Source organism: Talpa europaea (genome assembly GCF_964194135.1).
Source record: "Talpa europaea genome assembly, chromosome: 6".
Classification (NCBI taxonomy): domain Eukaryota; kingdom Metazoa; phylum Chordata; class Mammalia; order Eulipotyphla; family Talpidae; genus Talpa; species Talpa europaea.
The window spans coordinates 96,360,653-96,378,672 of record NC_140072.1 but is presented as its reverse complement, the minus strand read 5'-3'; the positions used below and the strand labels follow the sequence as shown (position 1 = coordinate 96,378,672).

Below are 18,020 nucleotides of genomic sequence, written 5' to 3'. Positions count from 1 at the left end.
TGTCAGAAGACACCTAAGACTATATTTTCTGTCCTGGTCTGGGAAGTGTTCAATTTGGGTTTCTTCCTTCTTGAGTAATCTAACTCCATCTAGAAGATGCCACCTCAGGAGAGAGGCTGGGGGTCTCTGCTCAGCCTGGCCTGGGGTTGTGACGGGCCGCTAGATGATCAAACAGGGGACAATGGTTGGGCTATTGTGTGTCACACTCACCCTGACCAGCCTTGTGGAGACAACAGGGTGAGAGCTGTTACCAAAAGTCAGATGCTGTATTTCTGCCTGTGAAGCTCAGCGAGACCATGAGCCCCGAAAAATATATTGTTTTGTGATGTCACCTCTGGAATGTTCTGAGTGTTTTGGTGACCAACTTCTGCATAGGAGCTATACTTGGCACCTCACACTGGTATGGTTTTTGGCTTCAGATAGAAATAACATTAGAAAAGCAATGAGGTACAGGTATTTGCTTCAAAGACTTTGGAAGGGCTTTTGTATCACATATAATACCTGCCTTAATTTCTGTGCAGAGAGTGATAAAAGCATCCTATCAGATATCTACACATTCTTTTAGACTCATTCTCATAATGTGTACAGTTGTGAAGAGGGGATAAATGAGTAGAAAGTCCTTTGTTTTTCAGGTGAGCAAATGAGGCCGTGGGAAACAGAAGTTTTCTTTCTTTTTTTTTATTTTAAAGGTTTTTTTTTAATTAAAGATTTATTTATACAAGCACTGGGTACAGTCAGAAGCGCGGGAGGGTGAGAGAATTCACCAGAGCCAGAGCGGGGAGCAGAGCAGGCAGAAGGACCGAAGTACACTGCTGAGGGGAGCAGCGGGCGGCAGGAGAGGTCTGCGTGCCATGCGGGACCCTCCTCCGGTGGCCCAGGGGCAGCCAGGGATCGAACTGGTGCTGCAGAGACTGTGGGCAGCTTCGCAACCCAGCACTCAACCACTGCACCACCGGGGAGGCCCTCTTTTTTTTTTTTTTTTTTAAAGATTTATTTACTTATGCATACAAGAACTGGGGTATAGACCAGAGGTGTGGGGAGAGGGTGAGAGGATTCACCAGAGACTGAGTGGGGAACAGAACAGGTGGATTGACTGAAATACACTGCTGAGGGGAACATAGGCAAGTCAGGAGAGGTCTGCTGCGCCATATGGGTAGCTCCCTGGCTGGGGATTGACCTCATGCTGCAGTGGCTGCGGATAGCTTCATAGGTTGTGTCTTAACCCCTTGCACCACCAGGGAGGCCCAGAAATCTTATTTTCTTTCTTCCACAGCACTCAAGCCCACATTTTACAAGAAAAAGAGATACCAGAGCTGAAAACCTAGAAATTCCTATCAATGTGGTTCTACCTGAGGTAGGGACAATCACAGAAGGGTATATAACCTGTTAGCCAGAATAACCTCCCTCCTCTTTCAATACTCTGGCAAGATGTAAAATGAGCAGAATCATCAGGGCCTCTGATTCTAGTTGTGGATCAGCCTCCTGTATCCAGGGGAGGCCACTTTACCACTCTGGCTCTTGACTTCCTGGTTCCTTGAATCGGGGCAGGTGGGTTAGGCAATCTTATAAGAACTTCCTACCCTAATGTTTGAAATATCTATGGCTGAAATAAGCCAGTCTTCTCAAAATTAGTTCTTTTGGTGCTTGCTATTGTTAAACCACTCAGAATTTCTGGGGGCGAGTTAGAACTGGAATCAAATGATTATGACAGAATCCATGAGTAGAAACCAATTATGTGGACCAGTGGGTATAGGCATCAAGAGAATCAAGGCCTTCTATATACCAAAAAGAGAGAGTAAGAGAGATCAACAGGAGGCGTTCAGGATGAAGACCAGTGAATGATGGTCTGGGCTGCCTTGAGATCCTCAGGTTTCTCACTAAGCAGCCCTTCCCTTAGTAGGGCCACCTGATTGGGTGTTTCCATTGCTGCTATGTCACAAAGGGGGCAGCCTTGCATCTCCAGAGTCACCCAAAGCCCTGTTGGAAGACCATGGCAGTGCAACCAGAGGGGCTGAAATGTAGGGTGGAGGAGTCCAGTGCAGAGGTAACTGTCTAAAACTGTCTAGGGATTGCCAGTGGGATCATATATTCTATATACACACATACGCGCGTGCATGTGTGTGTGTGTGTGTATATTTCTAAAGTCATCCCTTAAGTATTTTCAGAACAAGATCAGAAAACCTTCCATGTTCTTTCTACAGCTAGTGGAAATTATAACAATCTGGACAAAAAATCAGCAGGAGGGAAAAAAAGAGGAGCAAAGCCCACTCTGGATATTCGTTTCCACATTATCTTTGTAACTGTGATGGACAGCACATCTCTGTTTCAGCTCATGAAACTTTGTCAGGATATAAGCTAGCTTTCTCCTGATCACTACACATGATGACTTGCCTGCGGGGTTCCTATAGCTGTAGGACTTATTTTAACTCTGATTTTTTCCCCACTTGAAATGGATCTGTAGTTCTGTTGCTGCTACTTCCCTGAGGGTGAGTGTTTCTCCTTGCTTTCTTCACAGCCCATATCATTCTGCAGAAGGGATAGGAAGATGGTGTCAACCTGGAGGTGGGTTGGGGGTGGGGAAGGGACTCAATAGAGTGGTGGTGTGATAGAGAGATTGGAACAGTGGTCCATATATTCTAGCATAGCTCTCCGGCCAGCTCCTAGAAAGAAACCCAGCAATGAAGGAGGTTAGAAGTTGAGCAAAACTTAGGAGGGGTTTAAGAGGGCTCAAGTTTGGTCTGGGGCCATCGACTGCCTGTGCTGCAGGACCTGGTGCTGCTGTTGGGGTCTTGGAGGGCATTGAATGAGAGGAGACCTGCTGCCTGGGCACTTGTGCCACACATGGGCCTTATGAGTATACCTGCCACAGGGGCACAAGTCAAGCATCACATTTCAGACACCTGCTGGGTGGCTCTAGGCTGGTGCTCTGGGGGAGGAGAGTGGGTGTCTATAAGTTTAGATGATCTTGGTTGTGCCACCACCAGGGCTGTGAGTGAGACCGATGTGCTCACTGGACCTCCCTAAATGAGATGGTGCATGGCTGCGGGGAAGGATTGATCTGTTTAACAAGGGGAGAAAGGCATATTGACTGAGCATTGATTGATCATGTGATGGGTACTGAGCCATGTAAGTGTGAGGTAGAGATTGTTTGGGTTGGGGAATTGGAACCCCAGGAACCCCATTGGCAATGGCAGAGTTAGAATTAGGGGCAAGAACCCAGGTCAGTATCTACTTTCTCCAGTATGCCACCAGGCTGGGCCAAGCCACATCCTAGCTCTCTACTTCTCTTGCTTTTGGGAGAGAGTCCCTCCTCTCCCCCCATCTCAGCTGCTTGCCCCTGAGCTCTGTGCATGCATCTGCCACATGCTGCTTTATTCTGGGGTAAAGGCCATTCATTTTAGAAGGGAATTGTGGCAGCTGCTCTCAGTCTCCAGAAAGTGCCTCTGGCCTCCCAGCTCCCAATCATGTGGGGCATTTTGGCTTCTCAATTACAGTGCAAATGCCTGTGGTTTGCTATTTGTTATCACCCTAGGTCTTTTCAAGTCGTATTGATTTCCAGTTTTTCTTTCTCACATTAAATATTTGTGTTTTCTGATCTATTTCCCTCCAGTGCTTAACTTGCAAGCCATCAATGTTATTTTCTGCTCAAGCTAGCTGACCTATGATTCTTTTTGTACATAAGGATTCAGTTCTCACAGGCATTCCCCGATGACTTGTGAATTTCATGAAGGCCTTGTTTACTGCTAGATCATTAACGAAGGAGCTTCACAAGATCAGAATAAGCTCTGATAGCACCCTCCAGTGCGCCCCTCATCCCACCCATTGTCTTTTACTTAATCTCCTTTGTTTAGACCTGTTCTTTATATAAGTTATGGAATCTAGCATACCATATCTCTGCCAATTTTTGTAACTGGTAGGAGGAAGATTTCAGGAGAGTCTGTGTTGAACAATTAGCTAAAACTATCACATAATGACATTTTATATTCTTTGCTGTTAATGTTGTATTTTTATCAAACATCATATTGACCTGTGAATTATCCTTTTACCTATGAATTATCCTTTTACCTGTTAGCATACAAAACCAACATTGACTTTATCAATTAACCAGGGAACTGAGTTAATTTAAAAATCTGATAATGAGAAGCAGCTGTGTCACCTGCAGATTTGTAGTATATCTGACTCTTCTAGGAGCCTAGGGTCTCTTAGCTTCACACACTTGAAAAATACCTCAGATGGTGAAATAATCTCTGATAGTAATAATCTTCAGTTATATTGACAAAATAGGTGTTTAAGAACTTAGTCAACTAGCATGAACTTTACTGGAGGCATTTGGATATCTTTTCTGATCTGCAATAACTGCACTTTTCCAGGAGTGAAGTGCTTCAGTGCTTATCAGTTAAGCCTGGCTGATCACTATCCAGTTTTTCCCCCAAACCCTTTAGGTAGGAGGTCATCAACCTCAAAAACTCCATCCCAGAAGGACCCACTCAGGGGATCCTGTTCCTCAGACATCACTTAGCATCAGTAAGAGATTTTGGTTTTATCATTCTCTTTTGCCCTCTCTCACCCCATCTCTTTACATGGACCACATGGGCAGGTGGTGTTGGCTTTGCTGTGACGATTGTATGGATTGTGATCTGCAAAAACAGTTGGGAATAGTACCCTTTAGAGTTGGGCATTGTACAACCTGCAAAAACACAAGGAGTATCTCAATCATACTTGCTTCCATATTTTCTAGATATGGAAACTGAAGCAATGACATTGTCTCAGATATTGGACTTTGAAAAGGTCATGTACTCAAGCAGTGAAGAGTCAGCACTCTCTTCAGGTTTTACGATGTCCAGTCCTGTTCTCCCTGCCTTACTGCCTATGTCAATGTTTGCTGCATTTTGACCTCCCCTCATTTTTGCCAAGAATAATTGGTGCTAGTAATTGATTTTCTAAATTGACTGGAAGTTCCCTGAGGGCAGAATCTGAGACCATATGCCAAATCAATGTTAATTCATTGACATAAAAGTGGAGGAAGAATTGGTGCAAGACCAATCAGAGTGAGGAGTTTTCACAAGCCAAAAAGAACTTTCCTTTGAGGACTAATCCAGCTAGATCTGGTGAAAGAATTTGTGTTGGCTTAAAGTTTAATCATTATTCTTGGCATATCTTGAAATCCCTGGGTATTTAGTATTTTTCCTTATGTCTTTTCACTTTCAAAAATAGAAAAGGTGCTGCTATACTTTAGTTTGGCCTTAATACTATAGGTATATTTTTCTAATATCCATTAAAACAAATATGTAACTACTAAAAGTTAAGAAATATTTAAATGTTCTATCTATGAGATGGCCATGAAGCAATGCTAGGCTCGGTTACTGCCTGTTTGGAGATAGCAGGAAAGCTAGTAGTCATAAGAGGAGGATTTGGCTTCCTGCTTAGGAAGCATGCAAAGGGGATTTATTAGGCCATCAACATTTTCCGGATTAGATGCTATAGGCAGGGAACAGAGAAGGGACAAGTTCTTCTTGGGAAGAGTTATCCATTTAAGGAAGGCAACAGGATGCCAACTAGGTTGGTAAAAGAGGGCTGCTGTGGCCATAGTGGTAATGATTTACCAACACAGGTCCATTGGACCAGAGAAAGTTAGACAAGGCATGTAGAAATGACACCATCAATCTTTAACTATTACAGAAATAGAAACTAAGGTCAAGGCTGAGAGGATGTGACTAAGGCCACCTGATAGTATGCATATGGACAAAGGCCCAGACACCCAGAGTGTGCATAGCTACGTATCTGTCACCCACATGTAAGGTCTTTACTTAGTACATTTCTGTTGAGGCAACAGTTAAAGTTCCTTGGCTATCTAGTCCAGATTTGTGGATGTAGAATAATGGAAGTTGACTAGAAAGATATAAAGGTTGTTACTTTGTATGACAGGGTACTCTGAACAGATATAGAGTCCTAATGAGTCCACTTTGGATATTCAGTAGGATCAAGAAGAGTACTGAAATGAAACAATGGGGGAAATTTGAACACTGACTTGGTATTTGCTGATATTAGGGTATCATCTTTAAATTTTATTTTCTTTACATTTTAAAAGGATAGTTTTATTAGAAAAAGGAGAAAGAAAAAGAAAGGCACCTGTTTAGTCACAGATGGGCATGAGAACTGCCCATTGTTAATTTTGAAGGGATGATTACAGTACTGTGGTTATATTAAAAGAATATACTTTGATGTATTTATGGATAAAATGACTCAATGTCTATACTTTGTTTTAAGATAATAACCCAGTGGTGGAGTGGTTGTAGAATTGGGTGGAAGTGAGATGAAACAAGTGTAGACTTGAATTGATGATTGCTAAAGCTGGGTTGATGGGTACATGGAACTTTATTAAACTATTCTTTCGTATTTCTATAAGTCTGAAATTTTTCATCGTAAAATCGAGTATTGCAAGTTCTTTGATAAATTCTTGGTGATTCCCCATGGTGCTTCACACATGAAATTTCAAGGAACCATTCCTGAGTATGTGAGTCAGTGAGTGAACCAGAGCTGGTTTTTTAGTATTTTTTTTTTTTTTGAGTTTGTTTCTTCATCTGTAAAGTGGGAATAATGCTAATACCTTATTAAGTCAAAGAATTGGAGGAATTTAGTAGGTAGAATCTTCAGCTTGGAGCCTAGCATAAAGCTGAGGCTCAATATTTCTTTCTTTCTTTCTTTTTTTTTTTTAAAGATTTATTTATTTATTTATACAAGCACTGGGTACAGTCAGAAGCGCGGGAGGGTGAGAGAATTCACCAGAGCCAGAGCGGAGAGCAGAGCAGGCAGATTGACGAAATACACTGCTGAGGGGAGCAGCGGGCGGCAGGAGAGGTCTGCGCGCCATGTGGGACCCTCGGCCGGTGGCTGGGGATCGAACTGGTGCTGCAGAGGCTGTGGGCAGCTTCGCACCCCAGCACTCAACCGCTGCGCCACCAGGGAGGCCCTCAATATTACTTTCTTCCCTTTCCTTCTCAAGACTGGGATACACACTGTTGACTAAAACCACAATTGCCTAGTAATATTTTGTACAGCAAGACTCTGTCAAGATAGAGGCCTACATTGATTTGGAGAGGACTCAGTGACTTTGAAGTCTTACACCTTTAGAAGACTTAGTCATTCCTTAGTGACTGTGGCTAATCTTTCCAGATTTCTGGATCAAGGGACCTTGAAACAGTGTGGGATATCCACAGTGAGCTTCATTCTGAACACAAGTCCATCCACAACAGCCAGTGTGCTTTCCCTACTGAGAACTGGGAAAACCGTGGAGGCTGGATTTACTTAACATAAATAAAGTTTCGATTGCAGAATGTCGTCATACTCTTGCTCTCCAGAAGATTAAGCACATCCTTAGAAAGTTAATGGCATGTGTTTATTGACATAGAACTGTGCCTTTTATTTATTTAGCTCTTTGGTTCTTAAAGAATTCTAACCAACTTTATATACAATGTACAAATTATCCTCTCCATATATGCATGTATATAATGTAGATAAGCTGACTTGTTTGCTATTTTCTCTATGTGCAAAATTGTGAAAATAACCAAAGAAATGAGGAATTGCTGTTTGGAGAGCTTTGTGATGTAGTTGGATGAGATGCGTTGGTATATTTAGAAGGAGCTGTCATGATCTTATTTTTATTTAAATTCATTGCTGCAATTGTTGCTTCTTCTCTAGAATACCTGTTCACTACTTTTGAATACATCTCCAAATTCTTCCATTTGTGAAATCTACTTTTCTTGATAACAATGCCTCACATTTCTGTGGCACTTGGCAATTTTAAAAACGCTTTTTGCAGTCATTATGTTATTCAGTCCTTGCAATTATGTTGTGAACTAAGAAGGCACATGTTATTATTTCCATTTTTCAGGTACATTTCATGGACTTGCAGTGTTTTGCAGTGTTGGAAGGCACTTTTAAGATTGTTGAGTCTGATTCCATCTTTTCTACTAGTGAAAAAGTACATGAGTGATTGAGCGAGGCCTTGGGTTTCACCCTGCCCCTCAGTGACAGACCAGGACAAGAATCCTATAGCCCCAGGGCCTTTACCTGTGACATTACCCCCACCAGGGCAAACTGCCCTTTCTACCCGCCTTAGAACAGTCTTGACCACTTCCAGCAGGATCACCTGAGGGAACTGGTCAGAAATGCGGATTTCTGACCCATGTCCTGGACAATGTGCCTCAGTCTTGCAGTCAGAGGCTTCAAAATCTGTATTTAAAACTCAGATGATTCTTCTGTTCTAGGAAGTGTGAGAGCTACTAATGTGTTCGATTTAAGCTGTGTAGATATGACTCCCTTTTTGTATGGTGGTCTGGCAGCATCTAGCCACCATCAAGAATTCTTTATGAATTCCTCAGTGTCCTTTGCTGTCCTCATCACTAATGAACTCTCATTACTCAGCAATATGTCTGTCATGGTGCTCTTCCTTTCCAAAATTACCTGCCAGATTCTGTTTTGAATTTAGCAATGAGCTTTTGGATGTCCAGCAGGCTGCAGGAAGGACTGGGTGGCTAAGAGTGGAGATTGAGTCTGAATGGGCAGAAGAAAAGTCTGGGCTGGCCAACAGCACCAGCATTCTGGACAGTGCAAATTGGGCAGCTGTTGGAGTGATTCATGTTACCCCTACCCAGGCCAACTGTGGGCACACACCTATGCCCAGGGTAGCTTGAGAACAGCATTTATTCCTCCTCTAGGATGGCAGAGGTGTTCCAGAGTCCATGCTTAGTGCTTTCATATATTATCTCTTTTAATCCTAAAAATAGCTCTATGAGGCAAGGCAGTAGTTACGATGATCTTAGCTTTAAAATGTGGAAACTCAAGCTCAATTCTTGTAACTGATGAAGTAGTTGAGCCAGGACTCAAAATATTTGTTTGATTCCAAAACCAATGCCTTTCACCTCCATGATACAGAGTTCCTGTTATTCACGGATTCTGTATTTTTGAATTTGCTTACTCATTGAAAATTCTGGGAACCTTAAAATGAGCACCTGTGGTACTTCTTGGTGTTGAAAACTTTTGAGTCACCTGATACACATGTTCCCCAGCTGAGAGCATTCTTATTTAAGCCTTTACATAGTTTTAATGTAGTCCTTACATAGTTTTAATGCCATGTTTTTCATATTTGGGGGCTTTTTATTGATTTTACTGTCTAAGATGGTCTCCAAGTACTGTCTAGTATTTCTAAGCACAAGAAAGCAATGATGTGCCTTACAGAGCAAACACATGTTGCATAAGCTCTGTTTATACATGAGTTATAGTACCATTGCCCAAAAGTTCAATGTTAATGAGTCAACAATACCTATTAATTGAGGTGCCTTTCAACAGAAACACACATAAAACAAGGTTAGTATTGACTGGTTGAGGGAAATGTGACCAGATGCTGGCAGGAAACTCACCTTTATCTCCTAGGAGCATGGCTCAGCATTCACTAATTTGGTGTTTGCTTTGACTCTCTAGAGCAGAACTGCCATGAATAATGAGGATCAACTCTCTCTCCCTGTGAGGCCCCCAGGAAGCCAAGTGCAGCAGTCCCCACTGTGGCCAGGCCAGACTATCAGACTGGGTTTTTTGTGTACTATCCTGCCCTCTTATCCGTCAGCCAGCCGGGGGTGTGCCAGTTCCTTTACTAACTCTGGGCCCCCCTTCTCTCCCACAGAGGGGCACAGCTGAGCCTTTTTTGAGGCTCCACAACTTGTACCCCACCCCGCGCTGCTCCAGGCAGGCCACCCTGCCCAGGCTGAGCCGCAGGGTGGTCAGCCAGCACTCCTACCCACTGAACCGCTTCTCCTCTGTGCCCTTGGACCCCATGGAGCGCCCCACCTCCCAGGTGGACCTGGAGCTGGATTACAACCCTCCCCGGGTTCAGCTCAGTGATGAGATGTTTGTCTTCCAAGATGGGCGCTGGGTGAATGAGAACTGCCGCCTGCAGTCTCCCTACTTTTCTCCTTCCTCCTCCTTCCACCACAAGCTGCATCACAAGAGGCTGGCCAAGGAATACTTGCTGCAGGAGGAGAACAAGTCCCTTCGGGAGGAGAACAAGTCCCTTCGGGAGGAGAATAAGACCCTCCGCAAGGAGAACAAGATCCTGCAGGTCTTCTGGGAGGAACACAAGGTAGCCCCGGGCCGGGAGGAGAGCAGGGCCTCCTCCCCGCTGCTACACAAGGACAACACGCCCCTGGAGGTGGTAAAGAAGGACAACACTGCCCTGCAAGTGCACCGCGGCAAGGAGAACAACACGCTTCAGCTCCTCAGGGAGGAGAACCGGGCCCTGCAGCAGCTGCTGGAACAGAGAAAGGCCTACTGGGCCCAGACAGATGAGAAGACAGCACCTGTGGAGGAAAACCAGTCAGCAGCTCTACCTCACGAGGAGCCCCACGGCCCCGGGCTGCTGCCTGACCAGGGCCCTGGCCTCTCCTTGCCCTTTGAGGACCCCAAGGGGCCCTCTACTGCGCAGGATGACTCCAAGACACTCCGAGCACTGCGTGAGATGGTCAACAACCTGAGTGGGTCTTCTGGGGAGGAAGAAAGCAAGGCAGGCCCAGGACTGATTGACAACAGCCAGTCCTTGGAGCTGCTGAGAGAGATGAACCAGGCGCTACAGGCCCTGAGAGAGGAGAACCAGAGCCTGCAGCTCCTCCGCGAGGAGAACCGACTTCTGCAGGAGGAGAACAGGGCCCTGCATGTGCTGCGGGAGGAGCACAGGCTCTTCCAGGAGGAGAACAAGGCCCTGTGGGAGAACAACAAACTGAAGCTGCAGCAGAAGCTGGTCATTGACACTGTGACCGAGGTCACTGCACGCATGGAGATGCTCATCGAGGAGCTCTATGCCTTCATGCCGGCCAAGAACAAGGACCCCAAGAAACCCAGTAGGGTCTGAAGCCTCCAGGATGCACAACAGCATCAGCTTGGGGCACAGAACACTTGATAGAAGAAAATCTCCTGGTTCCATTTGTGTTCCTTGCCTTCACCCACCAGTTTGTGCCTGTTGAAGAGCAGAATTATTGGCCTTCCTAAGCTCAGAGAAGTAATAAAGGTGTGAGGAGGCTGGGGCCAGTTAACACCAGTGTGCTGCCCTGCTGTCTTTTTCTTTCTTTTTAGTATTTTTTTTTTTGAGCAGTTTTAGGTTAACAGCAAATTGAGCAGGAAGAACCTCATAACCCCACCCCACCATCCCACCAGAGTGGTACATTTTTCAGTGAACCTATGCTGATACCTCACAATCACTCGAAGTTGATGGTTTACATTAAGATTCTCTCTTGAGTGTTGCACATGCCCTAAAAAATCCTCCCTGCCCACTAACCCCTGGCAACCACAGATCTTTTTACTGTCTCTGTGGTTTTGCATTTTTCCAAATGTCATCTAGCTGGAATCATAGAGTAGAGTATGTAGCTTTTTCAGATTGGCTTCTCTCACTTAACACGCATTTAAGATCTCTCCATGTCTTCTCATGACTTGACAGCTCATTTCCCTTTAAGATTGAATAATATTCCATTGTATGACTATCACAGCTCATTTATCCATTCACCCACTGAAGGAGACCTTGGCTATTTCCAAGCATTGGCAGTTGTGAATCTGGCTCTCCCGTGTTGTCCTAGTCTCTGCCTTACCTTACCTCAGCCTTCATTGTTGTATGTTTTCCCCTTTCATTGCCTCCCTTTCTCTCCTCTTTCTTGCTCTCTCATCATCCTCAATTTCTGAGGCTGTGTTGTGACTGGTGGCCTGTGGGAAAAGTCATTCTAGGACCGGGCTTTTCAGCTGTGCAACTGTTAACATTTGAGGCTTGGATAGCTCTTTGTTGTGAGGGCTGTCCTCTGTCCAGTGTGTAGGATGTTGTTTGCCAGCATCCCTGGCCTGTCCCACTAGCTTCCAATAATAAGTCACCTGAACTCCAGCTGTGACCACCAAGTATGTCTCCAGACATTTCCCAATGTCCTCCAGGGAACAAAGTCCCCATAACGCACTCTAAACGCTCCTCTAGGTTTTTCAAATATATTCCTTGAAACACTAGTCCTTGAAATGCTCTGCGAAAATGAAGGGAGAGAGGGGGGACTTGGGCATGCTCTCTGGCTTCATAATCATACTCCACATTAAAGCATCTGAGAAGCACTACCATAAAGAAACTTGTTAACTTTGGTGAAACCAGAATTGCTCAATTTTTACTAGATTTGAACTTTCTTTTTATGTTCACTTGCTGATCATCCAGTTTGGGAAGAGTTGTTCTATGCTATCCCCAGCCCCACACTCACCTCCTGTCCCCCTCCCCCGCCAGGTTCCATCTGATTACTCGTGGTTTCCACTTCCTTGTTGGATACAAGAGGTGGGGTAGGTGCTACCCAGTTCACTGGAATGAGGTGGAGAGGCTCGAGTATTGGTGTTCCAGGCTCAATTCCCATTTCAAAGTTGGGTACACTTTAGACCTAAGAAATTGATAGTCTCAGGTAACTATAGGAGGGGTTTGGGCAGAAATTCCCAAACTTTGCTGTGTAGTGGAATCACCTTGGGTCTTTGAAAAACATTGACACCTAGACTTCACTGTAGACAGTCTGATTAGTTGGTGTTGGGTATGACTGGAAGTTAGGATGTTTAAAAGCTTCCCAGATAATTCTTATATAGAGAGAAGTTTAGGAATCACTGGGGTAGGGTGAGTGAAGCTGCCTGATGCTCAATATAATGCTCCATTCACTAGTAGTAGCTGAAGGGAGTAGGCACATATGAGGGAAAGGATTATTCCCATTTTGCTCATGGGAGACATGATTGCTGGTAGAGACATGAGTTTAATACTGAAATAGTTTCACTCCTTGTCCATTGCCTGCTGACTGGGCTTCTGAGCCTTGCAAACACTCCAGGAGAGGAGCCAAAAACAGTGGCCCACACTGGCAAAGCTTTTTGCCCATCATTTTTCACTTGGCGTCACCCCCATGATCCTTGGTACTAGTGAACAGGCATTATCATTTTTTTCCCCTTTGAATGATTTTATTTATTTTAAAGATTTATTTATTTATGCATAGAACTGGGGTGTAGGCCAGAGGTGTGGGGGGTGAGAGGATTCACCAGAGACAGAGTGGGGAGCAGAACAGGTGGATCTACTGAGGGGAGTAGCGGGTGAGACAGGAGAGGTCTGCTGCGCCATGTGGGTCAGCTCCCTGGCTGGGGATCGAACTCAGGCCATGGCAGTGATAGCACTGAGATTTAACCCTCTATGCTAGAAACTGGAGCAGCAAATGATTTACCAGAGGTTAGCCAGCTAGTAAGCGAGCGCTAAACTGGGGGCTTGACTGCAGATCTAATGACTAAAGATCTCAAACTCATGACAGTGAGATCATACTGTCATATAAACCTGGTCTTGAAGAAATAAGATTAAAAATGGCTTTGAGTTTTATAGAAAACAGCATCAGATTGCAAATGAGGGAGAATAGTGATAGGAATATTTTGTCTCACCAGCCAGTGACTACACATCTAATCTTCTGTACACTAGGGCAGAAGGAGACCGATGTACATGCAGAGTCTGAGCAATTATTCCCCCTACCGTACCAAAATCTGAAAAATGGGAAGTTGTTGCTAATTTCCCTCTGGCCCTTTACAATTTTTTCTTCTTGAATTTGGTAAATACATCATGCAGGGCATCGTGAAACACCATGCTTTGTTTAAGTCAATGTAATAACCCTAGGGTGTAGGGGTTTTTCTTTTTTTGATGAAACCAAATTGATTTCTGTGATTCTAGACAATTGGAAGACAAAAGGCACGCTCTCCCCATGTTTGTGTTACAAATATTTAACTTGGATTAATCTCCAGAATAGCAGTTGGAGGTTTTCTTGCAAGCTGAGGGAATTAAGAGGACTTAATACTATTTAACAATGTCAACTGTCTCTGGCAGGCAGAATCTAAATGGGTGAAAAATTTAGCAAGACAAGCCATAAAATGCCATTTTTATGGAGTGGGGGAGATTTACTTCAAGACAGTGTTTCATTGTATAGTGCAATCTGTCACAGATTAGCTGACATTCTAGTAGGCACTAACCTCTTGTAGAACAGAAATGAAATTTCATTCCTGAAGGAGAACTTCCTTTTAATATCTCTTCCTTTTTCAGTTCTTTCCACATTCACCATCTGGTCAAACCTTAAGTCTTTATTCTAATGGCTAAGACTGTTTTCTCTTTCCAGGTAAGTGCTTGCTTCTAAGCCCATAAGACTTGTCTTCAGAGAGTTAAGCATACTACCTTATCCTCTCCCATTTGGCCCTGTTTGACTGACTGACTCTTAGTTGCTGAAGTCAAGTGTAGTCCTTTTGACTTGACCAAATCCTGTCCATAGGCCTATCTGGTACCCCTACATTGAGGGTCTAAATCAAGAAGAGAAGGACATTAGCAACTGGCTAGTTATTGGAAACTAAAGTCCCTCAGAATTAGTTGAGGTAGGGAATTCCAGTAGGAAAATCACCCATGCAAGATCATCATCAGAGTGTAGCAGAGAATTTCAACAGTAGGATCTAGAATCAAAACAACTCTGAAAACAATCGTGTAGGCTTCTTCTTTTTTTTTTTTTTAAAGATTTATTTATGCATACAAGAGCTGGGGTACAGGCCAGAGGTGTGGGGGGTGAGAGGATTCACCAGAGACAGAGTGGGGAACTGAACAGGCAGATTGACAGAAATACACCACTGAGGGGAGCAGCGGGCGAGTCAGGAGAGGTCTGCTGCGCCATGTGGGTAGCTCCCTGGCCGGGGAGTGAACCTATGCTGCAGTTGCTGCGGATAGCTTCATAGGTTGCATCTTAACTCCTTGCACCACCGGGGAAGCCCCATATGTAGGCTTCTTTTATGCTCAGATTTTATTCTTGAATTTTTCCCTTTTGTCAAACTTAGCATCAAATGAAGTGACTCCAATCTGCATGGAAGGAAAGCTCATTGTAGTGCTGTGTTGCTTTGGGCACATCTGAAGCAGCTGGGAGGGAAGGTAAAAAGGGACAAGGTGTCTGATGGAGGAAGTCAGAGACCCGCTCACTTCAATAACCATCTGTTTATTGTTCTTGGATTTGGATTCCTGATTCATCAGGTGAGAATTGGCTTTTACAGAAAAGTCAGGTCATTTTCAGAATATTCTGAACACACCAAGAGCAGCTGCTGAAAACAGTGTTTTTCCATTCATAATTTTGAGCCCTTGAGTTTTTGTAGCGGCAGTGTGCATGTGCTTCGAGTTACCACCCCCTTCGCATTCACATGCAAGTCTTCTCCAGCATGAGCTCTTACCATTTCCTTTGGGTAACCAGTTCTTTCCAGATTCCTTACCCTCTTTGTTCACTCAGACAATGGCCTTTGTAACCAAGAACAAAGTTAGGAGCAGGTGACAGATTATTTTTAATGCTGTCAAGACAAGTGGGTGTTTAATTTATGACATTTTCTCTCAGCTTGCCTTGATTCTTTGTGGATAGGGTGATTCAGAGCTCTCCATTAGAAATCCTCATGCTGTGGGAACACTAAGTCCAAATCTCTTTCACAAGCTGTTCAGTTATCACCCAGGAGCACTGTGTGTGATGGAATAGAATTGCGTCATTGTCAGTTACTTTTGATAGACCTGTGATTGGGATGTCCTCACCTTCTCTCTCTCCTTCACTCAATCACCAGGTCCTGGTGATTTTAGCTGCTTAATTGCCCCGAGGCCCTCCATGTGTATTCCCATGGGTGTCATCCCAGTCTGGGCGCTGTCATCTTCTAGGTGACTACTTCAACTCTTTTTTTTTTTTTAAAGATGTATTCATTCATTCATTCATTCATTTATTTATACAAGCACTGGATACAGTCAGAAGCGCGGGAGGGTGAGAGAATTCACCAGAGTCAGAGCGGGGAACAGAACAGGCAGACTGACGAAGTACACTGCTGAGGGGAGCAGTGGGCATGGCAGGAGAGGTCTGTCGTGTGGCCAGGGATCGAACCAGCACTGCAGAGGCTGCGGGCAGCTTCACAGCCCAGCGCTCAACTGCTGCGCCACCAGGGGAGGCCCGACTGCTCCAACTCTTGATGTGCTTTTCAAATCTCCAAGGTTGCTACCATCCCATTCTCCATGTGGCAACCAGACTGATTTTCTCAAATGTATAAATGCTATTACCTTGTTTGAAATTCGTCAGTACCTTTCCCTTGTCTGTAGGATAAAATAAAACTTTACAATGGGCCTTTGGCTTAAGTGTGGGCAATATTTTATATTATTCTGACCTTTAGAATCCAGCTATCATGTCACTGCTTCTCAGGGTGCCCACTGGGATCCTTCAGAATTCAACACAATTTAGCCAAATATCCTGTTGTCTTTTGGAGGCTACATCCAGAAAAGAGAGATTTTTCCTCCTGGAAGGGGAGCATTGCTCTAGAGACAATGTACTTGGAGTAGAGAGCGAGAATGGGGGCAGACACCGGTTTGCAGGTGGTTGAAATGAATCTTCCCTGGCCATGATTGGGCTGCTTGATGTCAAAGCCCAGCAACCTCTGACCTTGTTCCTTGACTTTAGTGAAGCTCATCAACTGCCTTGTACCACCAGCATAGACTTCAGAGTGAGACTTCTGGGCCTGTATCCCAGTCCCACTACTTATGTATGACACTGGGTTTGCCACTTAACCTCTCTGTGTCATTGTTTCCTCTTCTAGAGAAAACAATGGCAGCTACTTATATCTATTAGCTATTATTGCATCACAAACCCATTCCAAAACCTGATGGCTTGAGACTACGGTCATATGTTTGGGTAGGCTGAGCTCAGATGGGCAGTTCTCCTTCCTACTGGGTAGCTCATGCACTGTGGAGGCTCTGCTTCTAATGCTAGGCCTACTGTCAATCAGGACCCTGCCCTGTCAATTGAGGGCTTCCCTTTCCATGTGGGGGCTCATCCTCCAGCCAATTACCCCAAGCTTAATCTCAGGGCAGAGGCAAGGGTACAAGAGAGAAAAATCTGTGGGATAAAAAGCTTCTTGAAATGCTGGCTTGGAGCTGGTCCGTGCTTACTCTTGTTGACCACGTTCTACAAGCAAGAACAAGTTACATGGCCAGTTCTGATTCCAGTGTGTGAAGTTTATTCCACTCTTGATGGTAGGACCACTGTGCCCCTCACTCTGCCATGCTGCTGTGGAGGTGGTTGTGAGGATCAGGTGAGTTAATCCATGGAAAGTGCTTAGGGCAGAGTTTCTAGTACATTGTAAGTGTTCAGTAAATGTTAGTCATTCTTATAATGACCATTAGGCTTTTTCTGTATATCTTTAAAAATATAGGTCGAAGTTAGAACTATTCACAGTAAATGGTCTTAAAGACTTCTAAGGATTTTTCCACTTGTTTTCCTAGAATAATTTTTTTCCCTGTCGTCTTGAAAGAGCTGTCTAAAGCCAGCATCTGAGCTCCTTTTTATGCTCTTAAACACAGATTTATTGTGACGATTGAATAAATTAATGTATGCAAAATGATTAACTCAGCATCTGGACTGTAATAAACACTAAATAACGGTAGCTGTGATTATTATATTACTGCAACAGGGTCAATGACTGGAAACAATTTCCCTTTTACACAGCCCCAATTCATTGCTAAAACAAATGCAGGCAGGCTTATCATGATGCTAAGAACTCAAATCTAATAGTTGAAATCAATGTTTGAAGTAGAAATATAACAAAACTTTATGATGGAAATTTGCTCACGTACATATAGAAAAGTACAACAAAGCTCTATTGTCCATTATGCAGCTTCTATAAATCAACCATGGCTTGTCTTTATTTATTCCCCCAACTTTTTTTTTTTCCATGGGGAGTGGGGTAGAGTGTTTTTCAAGCAAATCGCAGATGTCACATAAATACTTCAAGATTAATTGCTGATTTCTTCATTTTTTATATAGGTGCCATTTTGTCATATCTATTCAAATTAATCATAATTATGTCTGATGAATAATAATCATAATTCTTGAGTATTATTTAGTACCCAGGCCATACTAAAATTTCTCCTACTGTTTGTCTGATCCAAACAAGACTCAGACTAC

The 18,020-nt window shown here is 44.0% G+C and overlaps 1 protein-coding gene across 2 annotated transcripts; it reads left to right on the top strand.

The window, feature by feature from the left end:
• Window positions 1-325: 325 nt before the first annotated feature.
• Window positions 326-10,900, top strand: CBY2 (chibby family member 2; the record flags this gene model as incomplete). 2 transcript variants are annotated; one of them, XM_084234728.1, is made up of 3 exons in its annotated part: window positions 326-400; window positions 1,274-1,354; window positions 9,680-10,900. In XM_084234728.1, the coding sequence occupies 3 exons, from the start codon at window positions 326-328 to the stop codon at window positions 10,898-10,900; spliced, it is 1,377 nt and encodes a 458-aa protein (XP_084090854.1). The 2 variants fall into 2 exon arrangements, with proteins under 2 accessions (XP_084090854.1, XP_084090855.1); XM_084234729.1 differs by lacking the exon at window positions 1,274-1,354.
• Between the last annotated feature and the right edge of the window lie 7,120 nt (window positions 10,901-18,020).